This window comes from Nomascus leucogenys, chromosome 9 (genome assembly GCF_006542625.1).
Source record: "Nomascus leucogenys isolate Asia chromosome 9, Asia_NLE_v1, whole genome shotgun sequence".
Taxonomy (NCBI): domain Eukaryota; kingdom Metazoa; phylum Chordata; class Mammalia; order Primates; family Hylobatidae; genus Nomascus; species Nomascus leucogenys.
Genome location: NC_044389.1, coordinates 3,488,806 through 3,506,499, shown reverse-complemented (window position 1 = coordinate 3,506,499; position 17,694 = coordinate 3,488,806). Strand labels below are relative to the sequence as shown.

The 17,694-nt window shown below is 43.2% G+C and overlaps 1 protein-coding gene across 7 annotated transcripts in view; it reads right to left on the bottom strand.

Annotated features, from left to right (window-relative positions):
* DCLK1 (doublecortin like kinase 1) overlaps positions 1–17,694 on the bottom strand; it is a 347,267-nt gene that overhangs the window by 55,188 nt on the left and 274,385 nt on the right. For all 7 annotated transcript variants that reach the window (XM_030818533.1, XM_030818531.1, XM_030818532.1 and 4 more), the window contains 4 exons: positions 14,982–15,066; positions 11,921–12,029; positions 4,122–4,179; positions 3,506–3,625 (listed from right to left, as the gene is read on the bottom strand). In XM_030818533.1, coding sequence (XP_030674393.1) covers positions 3,506–3,625; positions 4,122–4,179; positions 11,921–12,029; positions 14,982–15,066 — 372 coding nt within the window. The remainder of the gene's footprint in view (positions 1–3,505; positions 3,626–4,121; positions 4,180–11,920; positions 12,030–14,981; positions 15,067–17,694) is intronic.

Genomic DNA, 17,694 nt, shown 5'->3' with positions numbered 1-17,694 from the left:
CCTGCAAAGATTCCACCAGTCCCAGTTATCTGGGCTCCTGGCATCTTGTCATGTCCTTTTTTATAAGAGACAAGGTCTTGCTTTGTCACCCAGGCTGGAGTGCAGTAGCACAATCATGGCTCACTGCAGCCTCAGACTCCTGGGATCAAGTGATCCTCCTGTCTCAGCCTCCAGAGTAGCGGGAACCACAGGAGCAGGCCATCATGCTTGGCTAATTATTATTATTATTTTTTTTTGTAGAGATGGGGCTTCGCTTTGTTGCCCAGGCTGGTCTCCAACTCCTGGCCTCAAGTGATCTTCCTGCCTTGGCCTCCCAAAGTGCTGGGATTACATGCGTGAGCCACTGCGTCTGGCTCCTTTCCTCTTTGTCCTCAACAATGCAGTCAACGGGTCTTATCGGTCCTTTCTTGGACACGTTTCTCCTTCGCAGCCATCTGGGCCTTCCTACTCCGCCAAACGCTCCTGTTGCCTCATCCCTGGGTTGCTGTCGTGTGGTCTCACAATCCGTTCTGCTTCCCTCCCTGAGCTCTTTATCCAAAGCATCCTGCACACCGACTGCTACCTTCCCACACATTATGTCACTATTTTCTTTCTCTCTTCAAGAAATCACCATTCTTTTCCCACAGCCGAAAGGAGGAGGCTTTCAGTGTTCTGCCCCAACCTTCATTCCACCCTGTTTAATTTCCTGTCTCGCCACTACTTAACAGAGTGACCCTCATGCTCCAGGATATTTCTTCCCTAGCCATCCAAACAGGCCAAGATCTCTGTCCTCAAGCCTGTCCTCATGACAGCGCCCTTCCTGAAGTGTCCCATCCCCTCCCCTTCAGTTTTCCAACTCCCGTTGCTCTCCCAGGGCCCAGCTGCAGACCCAGCTCCTCCACGAGGCCTGCCTTCCTCTGAACACTCAGGCAGCCTGCGTGTGCACCGCCTCTGGAGGCAGAAGGCTAAAGTCCTGCGCCTGATGAGTATGGAATTTCATTCCCATTAACTGCTGATCCACTGCCTTCCGGAACATGAGCCTTGTTTGTCTGAGAGCTTCGGGCATTCTTTGGGACATCACTGGGCCCTGAGGGTTTGAGAAGCACACCCCACCTACATGTCTTAGTGGAAAATTCCTGGGAGTCTTTCAAGTCAAGGCTGGGGCTGGCCTTCACTTCCCTGGGAAGCTTCCCGAGCTGTCCTCAGGGCATTCTGGGTGAGATTAAATCGAAGGGTATGATCTTGCAGCACAATTGAGGGTCCCAGTACTGGGCTACGGAGACTTCTAGGCCTTTTTAGGGTATCTTGGTGATGCAGAGAGAATTCACAAAGGCAGTTAAGTGCAACGAAGACCTTACCATAGTCGCCTAAGCAAGCACACGATTGACAGTCAGACTAAGATTTCTCACAAAATGCATTCAGAGTGCCTGAGCCTTTGCCATCTTGAAATTTCATTTAGTCTCAGCACTCCAAAAATCAGCGAACAGTGGGGGTATGTCGATAATAACGGGGGGGTAATCAAATTATAACAGCACAAAAAGGACAACAGAATGGCTTGAAGTTGTTAGTCTAAAAATTAAGATTGTTGTAAAAAGACTTCTTGGTACTAGGGAAAGCATAATTTACAATATTGGTAAAAAGATAATTTAATAATAAAGCACCAATGAGAAAATCTTCATATTTTTTCTTTATTCAAATGAAATCGACTTTTCTTTCTTTTTTTTTTTGAGACAGAATTTTCCTCTTTTTGTCCAGGCTGGAGTGCAACGGCGCGATCTTAGCTCACTGCAACCTCCGCCTCCCAGGTTCAAGCGATTCTCCTGCCTCAGCCTCCCAAGTAGCTGGGATTACAGGCACCTGCCACCATGCCCAGCTAATTTTTTGTATTTTTAGTAGAGACAGGGTTTCACCATGTTGGCCAGGATGGTCTCGATTTCTTGACCTCATGATCTGCCCACCTCGGCCTCCCAAAATGCTGGGATTACTGTGAGCCACCGTGCCTGACCCATGAGACACTGCGCCCGGCCGACTTTTCTTTATTGGATTTTCAGTTTAACATTTTTACCTCTCTCAGCCTCAAACATGACAATAACCTTGTTACTACAAAAAGGCTCCCATTCTTTGAAAGAAACAAGTCTGGCCGGGCGCGGTGGCTCATGCCTGTAATCCCAGCACTTTGGGAGGCCGAGGTGGGCGGATCACCCGAGGTCGGGAGTTCGAGATCAGCCTGACCAACATGGAGAAACCCCAACTGTACTAAAAATAAAAAATTAGCCGGGCGTGGTGGCACATGCCTGTAATTCCAGCTACTAGGGAGGCTGAGGCAGGAGAATCGCTTGAACCCAGGAGGCAGAGGTTGTGGTGAGCCAAGATCGTGCCATTGCATTCCATTCCAGCCTGGGCAACACGAGCAAAACTCCGTCTCAAAAAAGAAAGAAAGAAAGAAAGAAACAAGTCCTAATTTGAAGTAGACTAAAAATAAGTTTCACCTATAAATACAAATAACCACTAAGTTAAAAAAATGCCGATATGTCTAAGGTGAAGCAATTCTAAATAATAAAAACTTAAAGACCCTAGAATGAACATTTTTCATATCATCATAGATTAGCTTACTAAATGCTTTCCTTGTCTTGAATTTTTAAAAGAGAAAACCTCACATTCAAGTCAGCAGTGTGGGGATTCCAAACATGCCCCGGGAGCCTGAGGCGCCCCCTGGCGGCGCTCACAGCTGATGCAGAAGGCGGTGCAACCAATTACAACCTTCTCCAACTAAGGTAGACATTACTTAAACCTTCAGTTTAATGACTATACTAGAAAAGACTTGAGAACACAAGAGCTTCACGAAAATGAAGCATGCCATTTTTTAAAACTTCTACTTCCTGAAAATGTCAAATGTATGGAAGGAGAGAGAACAGGTAAGAGACCTTTTGCATCTCCATTCAACCATCATCAACAATTGGCTATCCCCATAGTGTATGTTTTCATAGAAGAAGAAGGTCATATTACGTGACAGGATGAGATTACAACATTCGCTGAAAGTCAGTACACTATTCACATCATTATTAGGACAGCGCTATTTTCCCATTATCTTGGTGACTAAAAGTTTAAAGCTTGTTTTTACAAGATGGCTGGTACCTTTGGATATAGTTCATGGAAAAGTGAATGATTTTCCCTTATAACAACGACAATTATATTGGTACCTAATGCTCTGTGTGTCACACAAACTGGTGGAAGCCATCTCTTCATCCCCACAATAACACCATTAAGCAGGTATTATTAGTATTCTCACTTTACGTACGCTGAAAGTGAGACATAAAGAGGTAGACCCAAAGTCATGGGTCTCTTTGTGCCAAGGCTGGGACTTGAGCCCTTGTGTACCGTTCTCCTATGAACATTCCTAATCACTGGGCCAATGTACAGAAATGAGAACCTGAATACTGGTGGGAGAAAATAAGGGAAAGAGCTCTAAAATACAGGCAAGTGCGGCACCATCAATAAAGACTTACTTTCTTTCCAAAATACACACCTTTACTAATTCCATGACAAGATACAGTTCAGTTGGCACATCCATCTCCTCAATCAGAAGAACAATATTGGGATGCTTCACTCTTCTTAAAATAGACACTTCATTCTGGATCATGTGCTCCTGTCCAAAGGAAAAGTTATCTTCATCAGCTTCCACAAAAACATATGGAGGGCTAACTCAAATGAGTACAGATATACTATGTAAGGGTCAAGAGAGATGCGTTTTGGTAAAATGTAATGAGCCTGTCTTATACTCTGATACTCAGGTATAGCCTAGAATTGGCAATAGATGTTGAGGTCCTTACATAATGCTTGTAAATTCAGAACCAATCATGATAACTACAGTTTCATAGCAAAGAATGGGATGAAACTTAGATCACATGAAGAAGGGAAGAGAGTAAACAAACAAAAAGATAAGGAAGAGAAATCATATCTAATCATCCCAAATAACTTTTATCCGAGGGATATACATAAAGTTATATTCTAGTAAGTACGTAACATTCTATTCCACCAAAATTCAACCCTTAGGGTGAACTTATGTTTGTTTAGGAGCTGATCTTTGTGTTTCTTTTGACCTCTCGAACACTCTATCTCATAAGAACAAATTTTATACATACTTTGCCTCGACATTTGCTTTTCTTGATAATTTTCAGAGCATACTCTCTAGCAGTCGATCTGCAAAGAGAAAGTTCGTGTTTTTAAAATAAAACTTAACTTCTAATCTATTGAATTATTTTGTCAGGGATCAATTTCCTACCCCATAGATCTTGCATCATGTTGTAAATATTTTGTGAAAGGATTTCCTTTCCTTTTCTTCAAACAAACAAATAAATATGTAAATGTTGATGGACTGACCAAGTGTAAGGACAGTAAGTCTGCTGGCATAGAGAAATCTTGGGCTGTTGATGCTGCCATACTTGTAATAAAAACACTAGCACTGGCACTTTGTTCCTCGAATTGCCCACTTGTTCCTCTTCCAAGTGTACTTTCCTTCCTTTTCTAACTGTTGGAAAGCTTTTTAATAAACTTCCACTCCTGCACTCAAAACAAAACAAAACAAAACACTAGCATTGCTAGTGTGTCTTAGCTCCTCCTGCTGCCACGTTGCTCTTCCCTCCGAAGTGATGTAGGGGCAGCCTAAAGCAGAGATGAGTTTCCGCCCTTCCCCTTTCCTCAAGTCTCTCCTGAGGTTCTCTATCCGCCCAGGGCACCTGTGACCGTTTTCTGAATGTTCATACGATCACACTGAAGACTCTAGAGAAAGCACTCCACGCTCTTTAGACCTCAGTTCAGTGTGAGAGCCTGTGTGAGTTCTGCTGGAGAACTCATAGATGATATGGTCAAGGTGTAAAGAAAGGGATAAGATCGATTTCAGAGCTTCCTGGGACCCCTGGGCCCTTTTATGGGCTGTCTCATTTTACTGAAAGAAAGTGAAGGTGACTGAAAATCCGCTCACTTCCCAAAGCCACAAGGCAGCATTAAAGTTGGACTCTGAGTTCTCCAGGCCCCTGCTCCCTGCATAGCACAGTGAACGCCGCCCCTCCTCTGTGATAGGTGTAGGAGGAAGGATTTAGTCATATCGCTACCTTTAAACAGCTTCCTAATTTGTGCTAACATTGCTAAGAAACTGTAGTGACAAACACAAGAACATGTCTATTACTAAAGGGCACAATGCATACTTCATAGTCATAGTAAACCGCGATTTCACAAGCATTGCTGTTTTATTTCTGGTGTGAAATCGAGAGAGCCTAGCTTTTTACCTACAGATAAAAGCCAATTTTGCGGATCCAATGGACACAAGTAGTAATGAGGTTAACTAAGAACATGCTTTAAAATAGGGCTTTAAAATATTCAGTATGGTGAATTCAATGGGATTTCCTAGTTATATGGTTATAGCAAGAAAATGATTTACCTCTAAGCGAATCAAGAAGCCAGGCATTAATGTGTTTTGAGGGCATTCTAGAAATTTTTCATGTCATTTACTTCTAAAAATGCTTCTTCCATGACACTTCCAAGGCTTTTCATGGTGCCGGCCTCAAAAACCAGTGAACACTGAACTATGATTCTATCTGCTGAATAAAATCACAAGATAATGACTTAGAAGCCTCTTTTCCTCACTAGAGGGCTTTGGGGTTCAGGTGGTAGAAGGTAAACCCTTTGCTTCGAGACTCCCCTCCTGCAGATATGCGGCTGTCCAGAGGAATTCCCATAGCTTTCACTCAGGAGGAAATGCACTAGAAGCCCAAGGATGCCCCTGCCACTGTCTCTGTTGATTCTTCAACAAAGACTCTGCCATGGCTGGGCAGAGAGGCCATGATGGGGTGTGAGCCAGGCTGTGGCTAAATGCAGGGCTTGGTGTGCTAGACTTTCCCACATAAACACTAGACCACCAGCAAGACTGTGGGGTAGAGGAGGAGAAGGCACTGCAGTGTAAACCAAGTATTTTTTATTTGGTTTAAAAATATTTAACATTAGAAATTTAAAATGTGGGTTGGGTTGGTGGCTCATGCCTGTAATCCCAGCACTTTGGGAGGCCAAGGTGGGCGGATCACTTGAGGTCAGGAGTTCGAGACCAGCCTGGTAAACATGGTGAAACCCTGACTCTACTAAAAAAAATACAAAAATTAGCCAAGCATGGTGTTGCGTGCCTGTAATCCCAGCTACCTGGGAGGCTGAGGCAGGAAGATTGCTTGAGCCCAGGAGGTGAAGGCTGCAGCGAGCCGAGATCATGCCACTGCACTCCAGCCTGGGTGACAGAGAAATTTACAATATAAGAGCAAATATAAATGAGAAAATGAGAAAGTGAAATGATTCACGTGTGAAGAGATTCTTCATTGTAGAAGCTCTATATCCTATAAGACCACAGGGTCCCTCTAAGTAGCTTCTTCTTAAGAGGCTCCTGTAGAGTTTGTCTGCAAACTTGAAAATACTTAATCAAGAGGAAAACTAAAAGCTCAAGTGTTTCTGGATTCTGCTTTTCATAAATTACTAAAAAATTATGATAAAGCAAACCTCAGGTTGGAATACTTGAGCAATTTCCTATCTGGCTTAACATGTGTCATTGGATGGCAGGGAATCTAGACCATTGCACTGTCTGCCTGGGTAAACATCAGCAATCCCAGGCAGGGCCAGAGAGCAAGAAGGGATGTTGTGAGGCTGAAAAATAAAAGCTGCCGTTCCCTTCACCACCTCCACAAAGGGGATGGATGGACAGGACCACGTTGGTCAGAAGAGAAAGTGGTTTCTTAGCTTGGTGATTTCCCCATGTTTGCCATTTGATGCTCTTTTCCCTTGAAGGAGTAATTTTAAAGCACTCAATCCTCAGGGCTGGTGTAGAGCACAGGAGGGCTGAACCCCCTTTATAGCCAGCCAGACAAGAAGCAGGATCCCCAGTGAGCCAGAGGGTGTGTTGGCTCCCAGCAGGCCAAGGAAGCAGGTTCTGTCCTGAGCCTACAGCTGAGGGGAAGAGGGCAGCAAACCTAGGGCTTACTAGGAGCAAAGACCTTGTAGATTTCCACCATAGAACCTTTCATAATAGGATTAAACCTTCCATTACATCTTCTCATATTTCATAGAGGACAATGAGCTCCACAGAGGACCATCAAATTAATGTTGCACCTTTTCTTTTTTGATTCCCTGAGGGCCAAACTATAAAGCCACATAATAAAATCCATAATAAAAGCCACATAATAAAAATTAATTCCTAGAATCACAGGTTTATAGGAAAGGAGCTGGTCTAGAAAGTGTGCCTGAAAACAGGTGTTAGGACTAAATGTGTGTCATAAGAATAAGCATATAAGTGTCTGCTGTAAGTGAAAACACTTGGCAAGAAATCGAATCTTATATAACGAATTCGCCTTCCTACATACCTCGAACTCTGAGGACTGCTGTGCCTGTGTAATTATTCAGCAGTGGGACGCAGGGCTCTTTGGTGGATTCAGAGGGGAACGAGACCTGATCCTTGTCTTCAAGGTGTCTATGTTTGAGTGTACTGAGAAGAATACTAGATGACCTGACTGATTACTGGTGAGGTGAATACAGGCCGTTCGCTTGCTTGTTTCTGAAATTATGTTCTTGACCTTTTACAGAACCCTCTTTGCCACAACAAAAACAGCAGCAACAGAAAACTTTGTCTTCCTCCTTGACTAAGGGAAATCAATTTGTGAGGTTGCCTTCTTATTAAGTGTGACCCAAGGTTAGAACCCAAACTACTAGAGGGAAATTTCCAAATTTTACAAACTTTAATTAAATCCAACTTTTGGTGTTTGTGCTAAAAATGGTTTGGAGACAGCTGTCTTGTTTAACTGAGTGATTCCTAACTCAGGCCAGTCTTCTGCCCGCTGCACCCCTCACCCAGGGAGTGTAGCAGAATGCTTGTCAAAAAAAGAAATGGGCCAGGCATGGTGGTTCACACCTGTCATCCCAGCACTTTGAGAGGCCGAGGCAGGAGGATCACTTGAGATCAAGAGTTTGAGACCAGCCTGGGCCACATAGTGAGACCCATCTACAAAAAATAAAAACAAAAAAATTAGCAAGGCATGGTGGTGTGCACCTATACTCCTAGCTATTCAGGAGGCCAAGGCAGGAGAATGGATCACTTGAGCCCAGAACTTTGAGACTGCAATGAGCTATGATCTTGCCACTGCACTCCAGCCTGGGTGACACAGCAAGACCCTGTCTCAAAAAAAGGTGGTGGTGGGGAAATGGCTAGCAAAGATTGGGATGTTCTAAGCTAACATGGTTTCTCTTGTTGCTGTTGTTTGCTATGTTTTGAAGGATTTAGAAAAAGAGTATATGGAGAAGGAAAAGCAGCTCCCAAGTATTCCTCTCCCATAGCATTCATTGAATTTCATGGCAATCCCTGTTTGTGGGTAAAGTTCTCTGTATGGGGCTGTGTCTTGTCTCTCTCTGTAACCCCAGAAGTGCCCCGCATAAGCCTGAACTAGGAGGTGCTCTGCATATACTGTGGAAACTCCAGAGGATGGTGGCAGTTAGCACAATGACGGGAATACCACCCTCAACACCAGCAAAAAGGAGTTAGTAACACACCCTTTGTTTACCAAGTAATCCTAACAAAGCTTAATCTCAGCCTCCTCCATAAAGAGAGAACTGCCAAGAGCAGAGAGCAGAGAACTGAGGCATTCCACAGTGTCTTGTCACGTAGCTCCCAAGTGGAATTTGATTTTGAATTTGACAAGGGCCCCATGGCTCTCAGGAGCCAGAGGCTCCTCAGGAAGGAAAGAAGGAAGAACAGTAATCCACTAGCCAAGAGCAGTGATCTAAGCTTCAGCACAAGGCATCCTCCAAATGCCAGTTCTGATGGAAATGCTTTCAAACTATAGACACACAGTCGCTTTGTTGAGGTGATTGAGAATTTTGAAGATTTTCCAGGTGGAAGCAATGCATTTTAGTGACCCTGAGGTCTCTGCTTGTTCTGCTGGGTTTGAGCCTGCTTATGGTCATTGCTAGAGCCAGCAGCTTGGCTGCACACATCCTCAGGCTTATAGGTGCCGGTGGGAGAGACAGAAGCATCCACAGCAAGGATTTTAATTCAGCTCTGGTGCCTATATCACTAAGCAATGCCAGCAGTGCAGGTGGGGGAGATGACCAAGAGCCACCGGGGGTACCATCCCTGCTCATGACTATATCACCCCTACCCTCGGCTCATGTAGTAGTTATTAGTCCACACAGAGCCAGGAAAGTTAGGGATGAAGGGCATCTCACATCACGCCCTCTACTTATGCTCTGACCGCTCATTAGTGGTTTTCTGCTCTTTGAGTTTGCTATGGGGCCTCAAAACGCTCCATAAAACAGCTTCAAAGTAGAGCATGTCTCTTCCAGCTGGAGTCACAGTCCACTAACTTCCTTTAGCATGTCCCGGGTGCCCCAGAGGCCACTCACGAAGTTACTCCTGGAGCATGGGCAGAAATCTAAATGGACCTAGCTGCCAAAGACTATGCCAGAACAGGACCACAGAAAGACATTGTTATTGTGTCCATTGTTGTAGACAAATCTTGCCTGTGACAGGATATGATTAGCAGAGGAGAGGCATATTCACCCTTGGTAATACATATTCATCCTTCCAAACACAGCAGAATGTACCCGCAAGCAATGTGTGCCATTCACAACATTCTTAGCTCGCTTTTTATTTCCTTGGACCTCTGGAAAATATTAGAAGAATGTTTTGTGATACCTCTGGGGAGAGAGGGCACATGCCATATGTCCTCGTTCAGCAGGAGCTGAATACTAACTTCACGGAGCAATCTGGTGTTTAGGTTCTGAAGTTTCATACAGTGAGACCCAAGACATGAACTCATGCAAAACAAACACAATCCAAGTTAGAAAGAAACAAATTGATTCTGGATGGAGAAATGGGAAATTTCTATTGTGAGAAGGCCAGTCCTGTTGGACTAAGACACCAGCCCGATCCAAGGACTAGCTAGGAGAAATGGCACATGCCACCATGTCAGACTTAACAGATGATGGATGCTGGCAGATCACCAGCCACCCCACAGCTTAGGGGCATGGCAATCTGCTAGAAATGGGGTTTTCTGCTACGGTAGAAATAAAGCCAAAAAAAGCTAGATTTACTATCAGTAAAAGCATCAATGAAATATAAAATTATATAAGCACACATGCACTTGCACGCACGCTTTTATCCATTACCATAGGAATGGCTTTCCCAAATTAATTAGTCTTATTTGTACAGGGCCAAAGGGAACCTGTGTGATTTTGGCTCAGCTAAGCCAGAGTCTTATGGGAAACTCCTTATTAGTGGAGTAGAGTGGTTAAAAGTGTGGTTTTCAGAGCTGGGCTCTGACCTATGTCTTGCTGAGTACTTCTTAGCTGACTGACCTTGGGCACTTAACGTGTCCATGCTTTCTATCTATAATGTGGAGACAACAATATTGATATTATGAAAGTATTGTGTTAAATGAAATGTCACAAATTAAGGACTTTGTAGATAGTTTATGCTTAGCAAAGCGAGGTTGCTCCTGCTTTGGGAGGTGTGAGGCCCAGGAGTGCAATGGACATTTTCCATGTTTGTCACAAATGTGCCAAATGGCCAAGCTTCGTGGAGAGGTGGGGGAATGAGAGGGAGAGAGGAGAAAGGTGGCCTGGCAGCATCAACTCATGGATGTTTCAAGCTCCCTATGACTCGTGCCCCTCCTGGATGCACAGTGGCTGCTCAGCTGGGTCTCTGTCCCTGTTGGGAATATCCTAGCCTTGCTGACATGTTGGAGTAGAACAAGATTTGAGATCCACTGCACAAAGGTCGATAAGGAGGGCTCTGCTACAGGAGCTGGGGAAGCATCTTCCAAAGAGCCGCAAGGGGTGCCGGGAGCACATAAGTGACTATTGGCCAAATGAAGAACCCTCATGAGATGTGGGGCCCTGTAGAGACTGCCAGCTCTGATATGGCAGGAACCTGTGCTTCTAAATCAAAGTCCGCAGAGGAGGCAAGGTCTAGATCTTCCAGGTCCAAAGCCTTCTCATCTGTCTTCTCTCCTCAGTCATCCTCTCTGAGTGGAGTTTAGCAGCGTGATTCTCAGAGGATTAAGAATGGGAAGGGTGTCCAGCCCCACTGCCGGCAGAGAAAGGTGACAGGGAAGTGTGTACACCCCAGCCCACCCCCCGGAAAGCCAGAGGACACAGTCCCTCAAGGAATGAGGCAAGTTCCCCCAACTTTTCAGTATTCTGCCCACCAGCCCTGAGGAGAAGCTGCTGGCTGACCAGGTTCCCTAAAGCAAGCAGCTGCTCAGGAAAAGAAACCCAAATCTGATTCTGAGTGGAGGGCTTGAGGCCCCCGTAGCTGGGTTGTAACTTTATCAGTTGTCACTTCTCCGTCTAGTAGCCACCAGCTAATGTCCTCGATTAGGTATCTAGAACCTCAGGATAAATCCTTCCCTTTGGCCCACAGAGTACCGGGTTCATTCATTTTAATATGTCTTAATGTATTAAACACCACTTCTGTTGGGGTCAATACATACGCCTTTTAAAGCTTTTCAAGATGATCCTGTATGTATTTCATTTTATGCTAGTATGCATTACAGACATAAACTCTCACAAGAACTTTCTGACCTCTACAAAATATGTCATAAAAAGTGTGTGAGAAAAACTATTCAATATGGTTTTTAACAACAATAAAAAGGCTTACCTGAAAGAGCTGGCAACGTCTCTCTGAGTACATTTAAAAAAATCAAAGTCTTTAATTTATAGATTGTCCCCAGGTATCACTACGTTTTTCAAATCTGTTGTTAGATGGGTCTTTCTTTTGCAAAGCATTCTTTTGCATCTGGGGTTGAGACATTAACTTACTCCATATGTGCCACAGACTGGAAACAGAGACACGATCTTGGAAAACATAACGCCAAATGTAACCTTTAAGGTTTGATGCAAATGATATCCTTCTCACCTTTCTACACATTCCTTGACAACAGCAAAATTTCCATCTCCTATTGTTCTTCCGACTTTATATCGTTCTGTTATTGTAGCTGGAATCTGGAAGCCTTCCTCTGACACTTCTGAAAGAATCATTAATACTTTTTTATTGGTAGAAAAGGGAACACAGATGTTGCACAAGGAAACATTTAAAAGTATCATCTAATTGACTGGAACAGATTCAGAATCAATATGTCATTCTCTGTACAGTGAGGCAACTGCCTCCCCACCCTTGCTGACATTGTATATACTCAACAGTTTTTACTAAGACAAATGATAAAATAAAAGAAACGTAAGGGGTCCACTCCCACCTATGTAAGAGAAACTTGAGTTTTCTGATGCCGTGGGGATTCTCAGGAGGAAGCTTTGCTCCTTTTACTTCATGCCAATTTGATCAATAGTGTTTACTGAATACCCACTGTGTACAGAAAAATAGCATTCCCATGTATGGCGCAGGAGGCAACTGCAGTTCGCAAGGGACTCTGGGCTGCCCGACACTGTACAAGCATGAAAATTGCCTGCTGTCTGGACACTTAGTTTTACTACATCCTGAAATGGAAATCTCCGTAAAATTCCTTATGAACTAAGCACTGATGGCCACCCATCCTCGGTATCAACGAGCAGACTTTAGACAAATGTTCTCACCAGCAACCTGCATAGCAGATGTTGAGTTAAAATTACAATATCTATTATGTCTGTGAATGGAACAGTTTTGTAGTTTCAATTATGTTAGTGCCACTAACACAACACATTTTCCCCCTGAAAATGCATTTTGAAATATTTCACAAATGCCTAATAATGCTTTAAATATCTAAGGCCATAAAACTAAATAAGCCACAGTTAGGTCACGTAAATAGACTGAATAACCTTTAACATCTTAAGGGTGTAAAAAGTCTTTTATAGCTGGGCTCTAAAATGTACACGCTTTAAAGTGATAAATCCCAGCTCTCCCTCAGGCAACCTGAATGCAAAATATGATGGAACCCTGGTGTGTTTTCTAAATGTACTCCTCTCCCAACCTTTCATCATAAACTGAGACTAAACATCTCTCCTCAAAATAAAACTTTAGGTGGTGAATGGGCTTTCTTAGTAGTTTTTGTATTCACGCTTGCTCTGTATTGTTGGAGACTCATAATGAAATGCAGACTCATAATCATCAGATATCTCCATGAGGGCCTTTCTTCTCGATTTATGATGATGCTCATTTGGCATCAATCTGAATTCTAGAGTGGATGAAATTTCTGGAAAGTGTTGAACAAATGTAGGACATTTGCTGCTGCTACTTTTGTCCTTGGCGTTGGTACAGCCTCTTCACCCCTTTATAGGTGACATTTCCCTCTTACCCTGCTAGAAGCCATCTAGGTGGTCTCTAGAATAAAGTGAGGGCTGTAGCCAATCCCCCTAACCCCATCTCACCCCTCTAAAGAAGCCACAATTTTGCCTCTGTTTGAAGGACTCAGCCAGGGAAGTTTTGTCTACTGCAAAGCATCCAGATTTACAAAACAGCTCCCGGATGGCATAATCTTAAGGCTCTTTACTATGTGGCTAAGAAAGGAACCCTCCTTGGCTGTTGGGTACAAGTGTGACCCTGCAGGTGGGAGATGGAAGAAGGTACTTCCATCCTGCCTTCTGGTGGGAGCATTCACTGAGACACCCACTCAAAGCACGAGGCTTGGGATTTTTTTTCCTTGACTATTCATAAAAGGTACCTTTTCTCACTTTTGGTTATGAAGGCTCAGCCAGGCTGGGTGTGGTGGCTCATGCCTGTAATCCTAGCACTTTGGGAGGCCGAGGCAGGTGGATCACTTGAGACCAGGAGTTTGAGACCAGCCTGCCCAAGATGGAAAAATCCCATTTCTGCTAAAAATACAAAAATTAGCCTGGCATGGTGGCAGATGCCTGTAATCCCAGCTACTCAGGAGGCTGAGGCAGGAGAATTGCTTGAACCTGGGAGGTGGAGGTTGCAGTGAGCTGAGATAGCGTCATTGCACTCTAGCCTGAGAGACAGAGCGAGACTCCATCTCAAAAAAGAAAAAAAAAAGAAGAAAAGAAGGCTTAAATCAAGAACCATGTGATTTCATTCAAAGAATACAAAACACTTTGGAACAAAAGAGACTTCTAGGTGGCTGAATTTCATATTTGTGGAAACATAAAAAATTCTGATGTTGCATTGTAGTCAGAAAATAATTATACTGTAAATCACATATTTCACTTAATATAATAAAAGCACTTCCCAAAGGGTACTTTTTTCGGAAAAAAAATTAAATCATATCATTTAAAACAAATAAGAGAAGCAGATTCCTTAACAGTGGCTTGATGGTGTCACTTTTATCTTTTCCAAATACTTCCCCACAGTTGACTTGAACCTGGTAACAACTTTCAGGAAGGAAATAGGTGTGATTCACAATCTCCATTTCATAGGAGAGGAAGTAAGATGCAGAGAGTTGAAGATGCTTGTCCAAAACAATCCAGTGAGTTAGGGAAAAAGTCACTTCTGGAATCCTGATCATTTGACCACATCACGGAGACATTCTGGAGTGAATTAGCTCAAGGATATTTTTGCAATTTCCACTAATTCTTTTTGTAAAACCATATTTCATGTATTGAGTTCACTTAATTTAGAGTACATCTGTGAGACTACAACAGTCAAAAGAATAAATTGTCTTTAAATTTGAATGGCCTTTGTTCACTTAAAGTAACACTAAAAGTGAACAGAGTTTGGGAAAACAAAAGCAGCCACGATCCCAGCGATCCCCTCTTATTTCCAAAGCAGGCAATAGCTGGCCTTCTTAGCATACATATGCCCTCAGAGGATGGGAAATGTCTCCAAAATGGGCCAACTTCCCCTTCCCATTCTCACAGAGCAGATACCAATCCCTGGTGGGCACCATATTCAACCCTATCCCCTTGTGATTGACCCTCAGGAGCTGCTCAGCCTTGTCCACGTCATTCTGCTTGAGAAGCTACAGTTTCTTGGGATAAATTTAGCCAACCCATCCTCTGCCTCCTCAGATACCAAGTCCCAAGCTCATCACCTTCTCCGGGGCCGTCGTTCTCATCCATCGAGCTGCAGACTTTGGTGGACGCAAGTGACGTAGAGGAGCCGCCATGCTGAGAGCTCTGTAGGGGAACAGAAACCGGTAATTCGAAAACTGGGTCAGAATGCGTGAGTTTCCAGGGACCATGCCCAGCCCCGAATCTCAGGAGAAAACTTTGCCCATGCTAGGGAGGATTTGATTTTAACACTTGGAAAAAGACATCTTCAGCATATTCAACTGGGGCCACATCTCCCTCTCTCCCTACTAACCAAGAATAGACTGTGATAACAGGATCAAGCTGGTTATTGTGAACTTGAATGTTCCATGACTTCTTATTCCTTTTGCTCAAAATCAGGGTCCTTTAGCTCGCTCCTTGGGTTTGGCAGAGTTCAGGCATCTCACCTCACTCTTCCACAGTCTATCGGCAAATGGCCCTCAAATTTGGCACCATTCTGATCCCATCCACTATGTTTCCTATTTTTCTGACAGAAGACGTTTCTCTTCAGTTTGTTTTTATAAAATATCCTAAAAAGAATTAAATGCTCCACCCTACCACAACTTTAGGAGAAAGGTTAAAGAGTGGGGTTGTCATTTGCATTTTGAGATGAAAACGTAAGCACTGAGTAGGTTATTGGTTTGTTAAACGTTACATAATAAGTCTGAAGTAAAGACAACAATAAAAGCCTAGGCCTTGTAGTTTTGCTTGATTTTGACCCAAGATCCATGAAAGCAAACAGGGTAACAACTGTATGAGGGAGCTCAGAGAACAAAACAGGACCAAATATTTAATATTATGATTGGCTATGGGGCAGTACTTTATAACAATGAATGTTTCCATCTCTGCATCTATTTCCTGAGAAAACAATTTGCACATTTCAATGCTATTTCTAAATAGTGAACACAGCTTGTCCTAAAAGATCTTCCTTCTGTTTCCCTGGGTTTATCCACTTGGTTGGCCTGATGGGAGCAGGAGGCGGTGAGGGGGCGGGCGGCATTGGCTCATGGTGCCGGCTGTCTGTGGAGCAGAGAGAAGGGAAAGAGCATCTGTAGTTGAATTAATAATGAAGAGGTGGCGAGAAGAAAAGCTGACCTATTTTTCCTCTGCTTACCTGTTTCCCTTCAACCTCCTCCCCAACCCATTCAGCCTTAAAGTATATACGAAGTAGGAGGAAAGAGGTTTGACGTAATTTCATTATGGTCTACAGTATCCTGCATAGGAGATTCAAAGATTTTAGTTTTCATTAAAAAGATTAATAGAGTTGGGGAAATGCTGCCTAAGTCACTGCAGAGCCATCTAAGTCAAACATCATAGAACGTTTTCCTGGGTGTGACTAAGATGAGCAAGTCCCATTGGTCAAGTTCATCAAAGCTCACAGTTGACACCATTGGGATGAAAGTTAAAGTAACAGCAATAGTATATCTGCTTTTCTACAGAACAGGCTAAAAGTTGAGAGATGACCCTTGTGTACCCCTGAATATTACACAGTTTGTGTAATGTCCCCTTTATTTTCCAATAGTATAAAAATCCCCCCTCAGTAAGCCTGGTGACTTGAGCTGTTTTTCTATCTTTTGTAACCAGCAGCACACGTTTCTCATATGTCAGGCTAGAAAAACGGATTGAGATCGTCACCTTGACACAGAGTTTTTCTTAGTGTGACACTACGTACCCATAACCCACTCTGTGGAAGGGACTATAAATGTAGGAGCTTCTAAGCCACGCTCTGCTGACTTTTACGGATGGACGTCTTTTGGTGAAAACCTTGTTATTTATAATATTGCAGTGTGAGGCTGACACAAGGCAGATTTATTATGTCAATAACTGAAGAAAATAAACATAACCACATTTGAGGGGAAGGTGTGTGTTTTCCACAACAGTGAGATCCTTCATCCTCTGGGTCATCGTTTTTGCTGCAGACATAACGGTGTTCCAAACAGAAAAGCACTAAGTAAATGTCTACAATGTAGACCTTCTCTTCTGGGCTTTCTGGACCTTGAATTTCTCCCAGCAGCAGCACAAATGGTATTTCATAATGGAGACACATGGTGTGGTTTAGGCTGGCAGGTGCTGCCTTGTCACGTGGTGTTTTCAATTTAGAATACAAAGACACATTCTTTCACCAAATTAATAGACCAGTAGCATGATTCCTAGCAAAGATGTTCACAATTTAGACACTCAGTCCCAAAAGCTTGTTCTTTTAGTAAGAACATCAGGTACTCGACACAGAGCTCTGACCCATAGTACATGAAACCATCGTTTAAACTGTAACATTCTATAAACTTGTGAGCTATTATTCACTCAACCGCCCTATCAACTAATGAATTGGATTTAACAGTGCCACCAAATGGCTGATCCCTGAATGCTTGTCACAATGCCAGCTGGGTTTTCTCTGCTTTCTGAACAAAAATCTCTCAAGGATTTTAGGCTCTCGTAGAAAATAAAAAAAGGAAAAAAAAGTAGGGTTAACACAAGTTTGCTTATGTTTATAACTGCTTATTTTCAATGTTACAACTGTGTTTTTGTGTTACTGAAAATGTATCCCAAGTCATTTCAAATTTTCTGCTGCTTGAGAGTAACAGATGATGGGCAGTTAAGAGAAAAACATACTTATGGACATACAGAGTTCTCTGAAAATGGAAAGCTTTCATTTTATTTATTATGCTCAAAGAGAGTAAAATAAATGTATTAAACTTCTAATAGTGTTATCTCTTT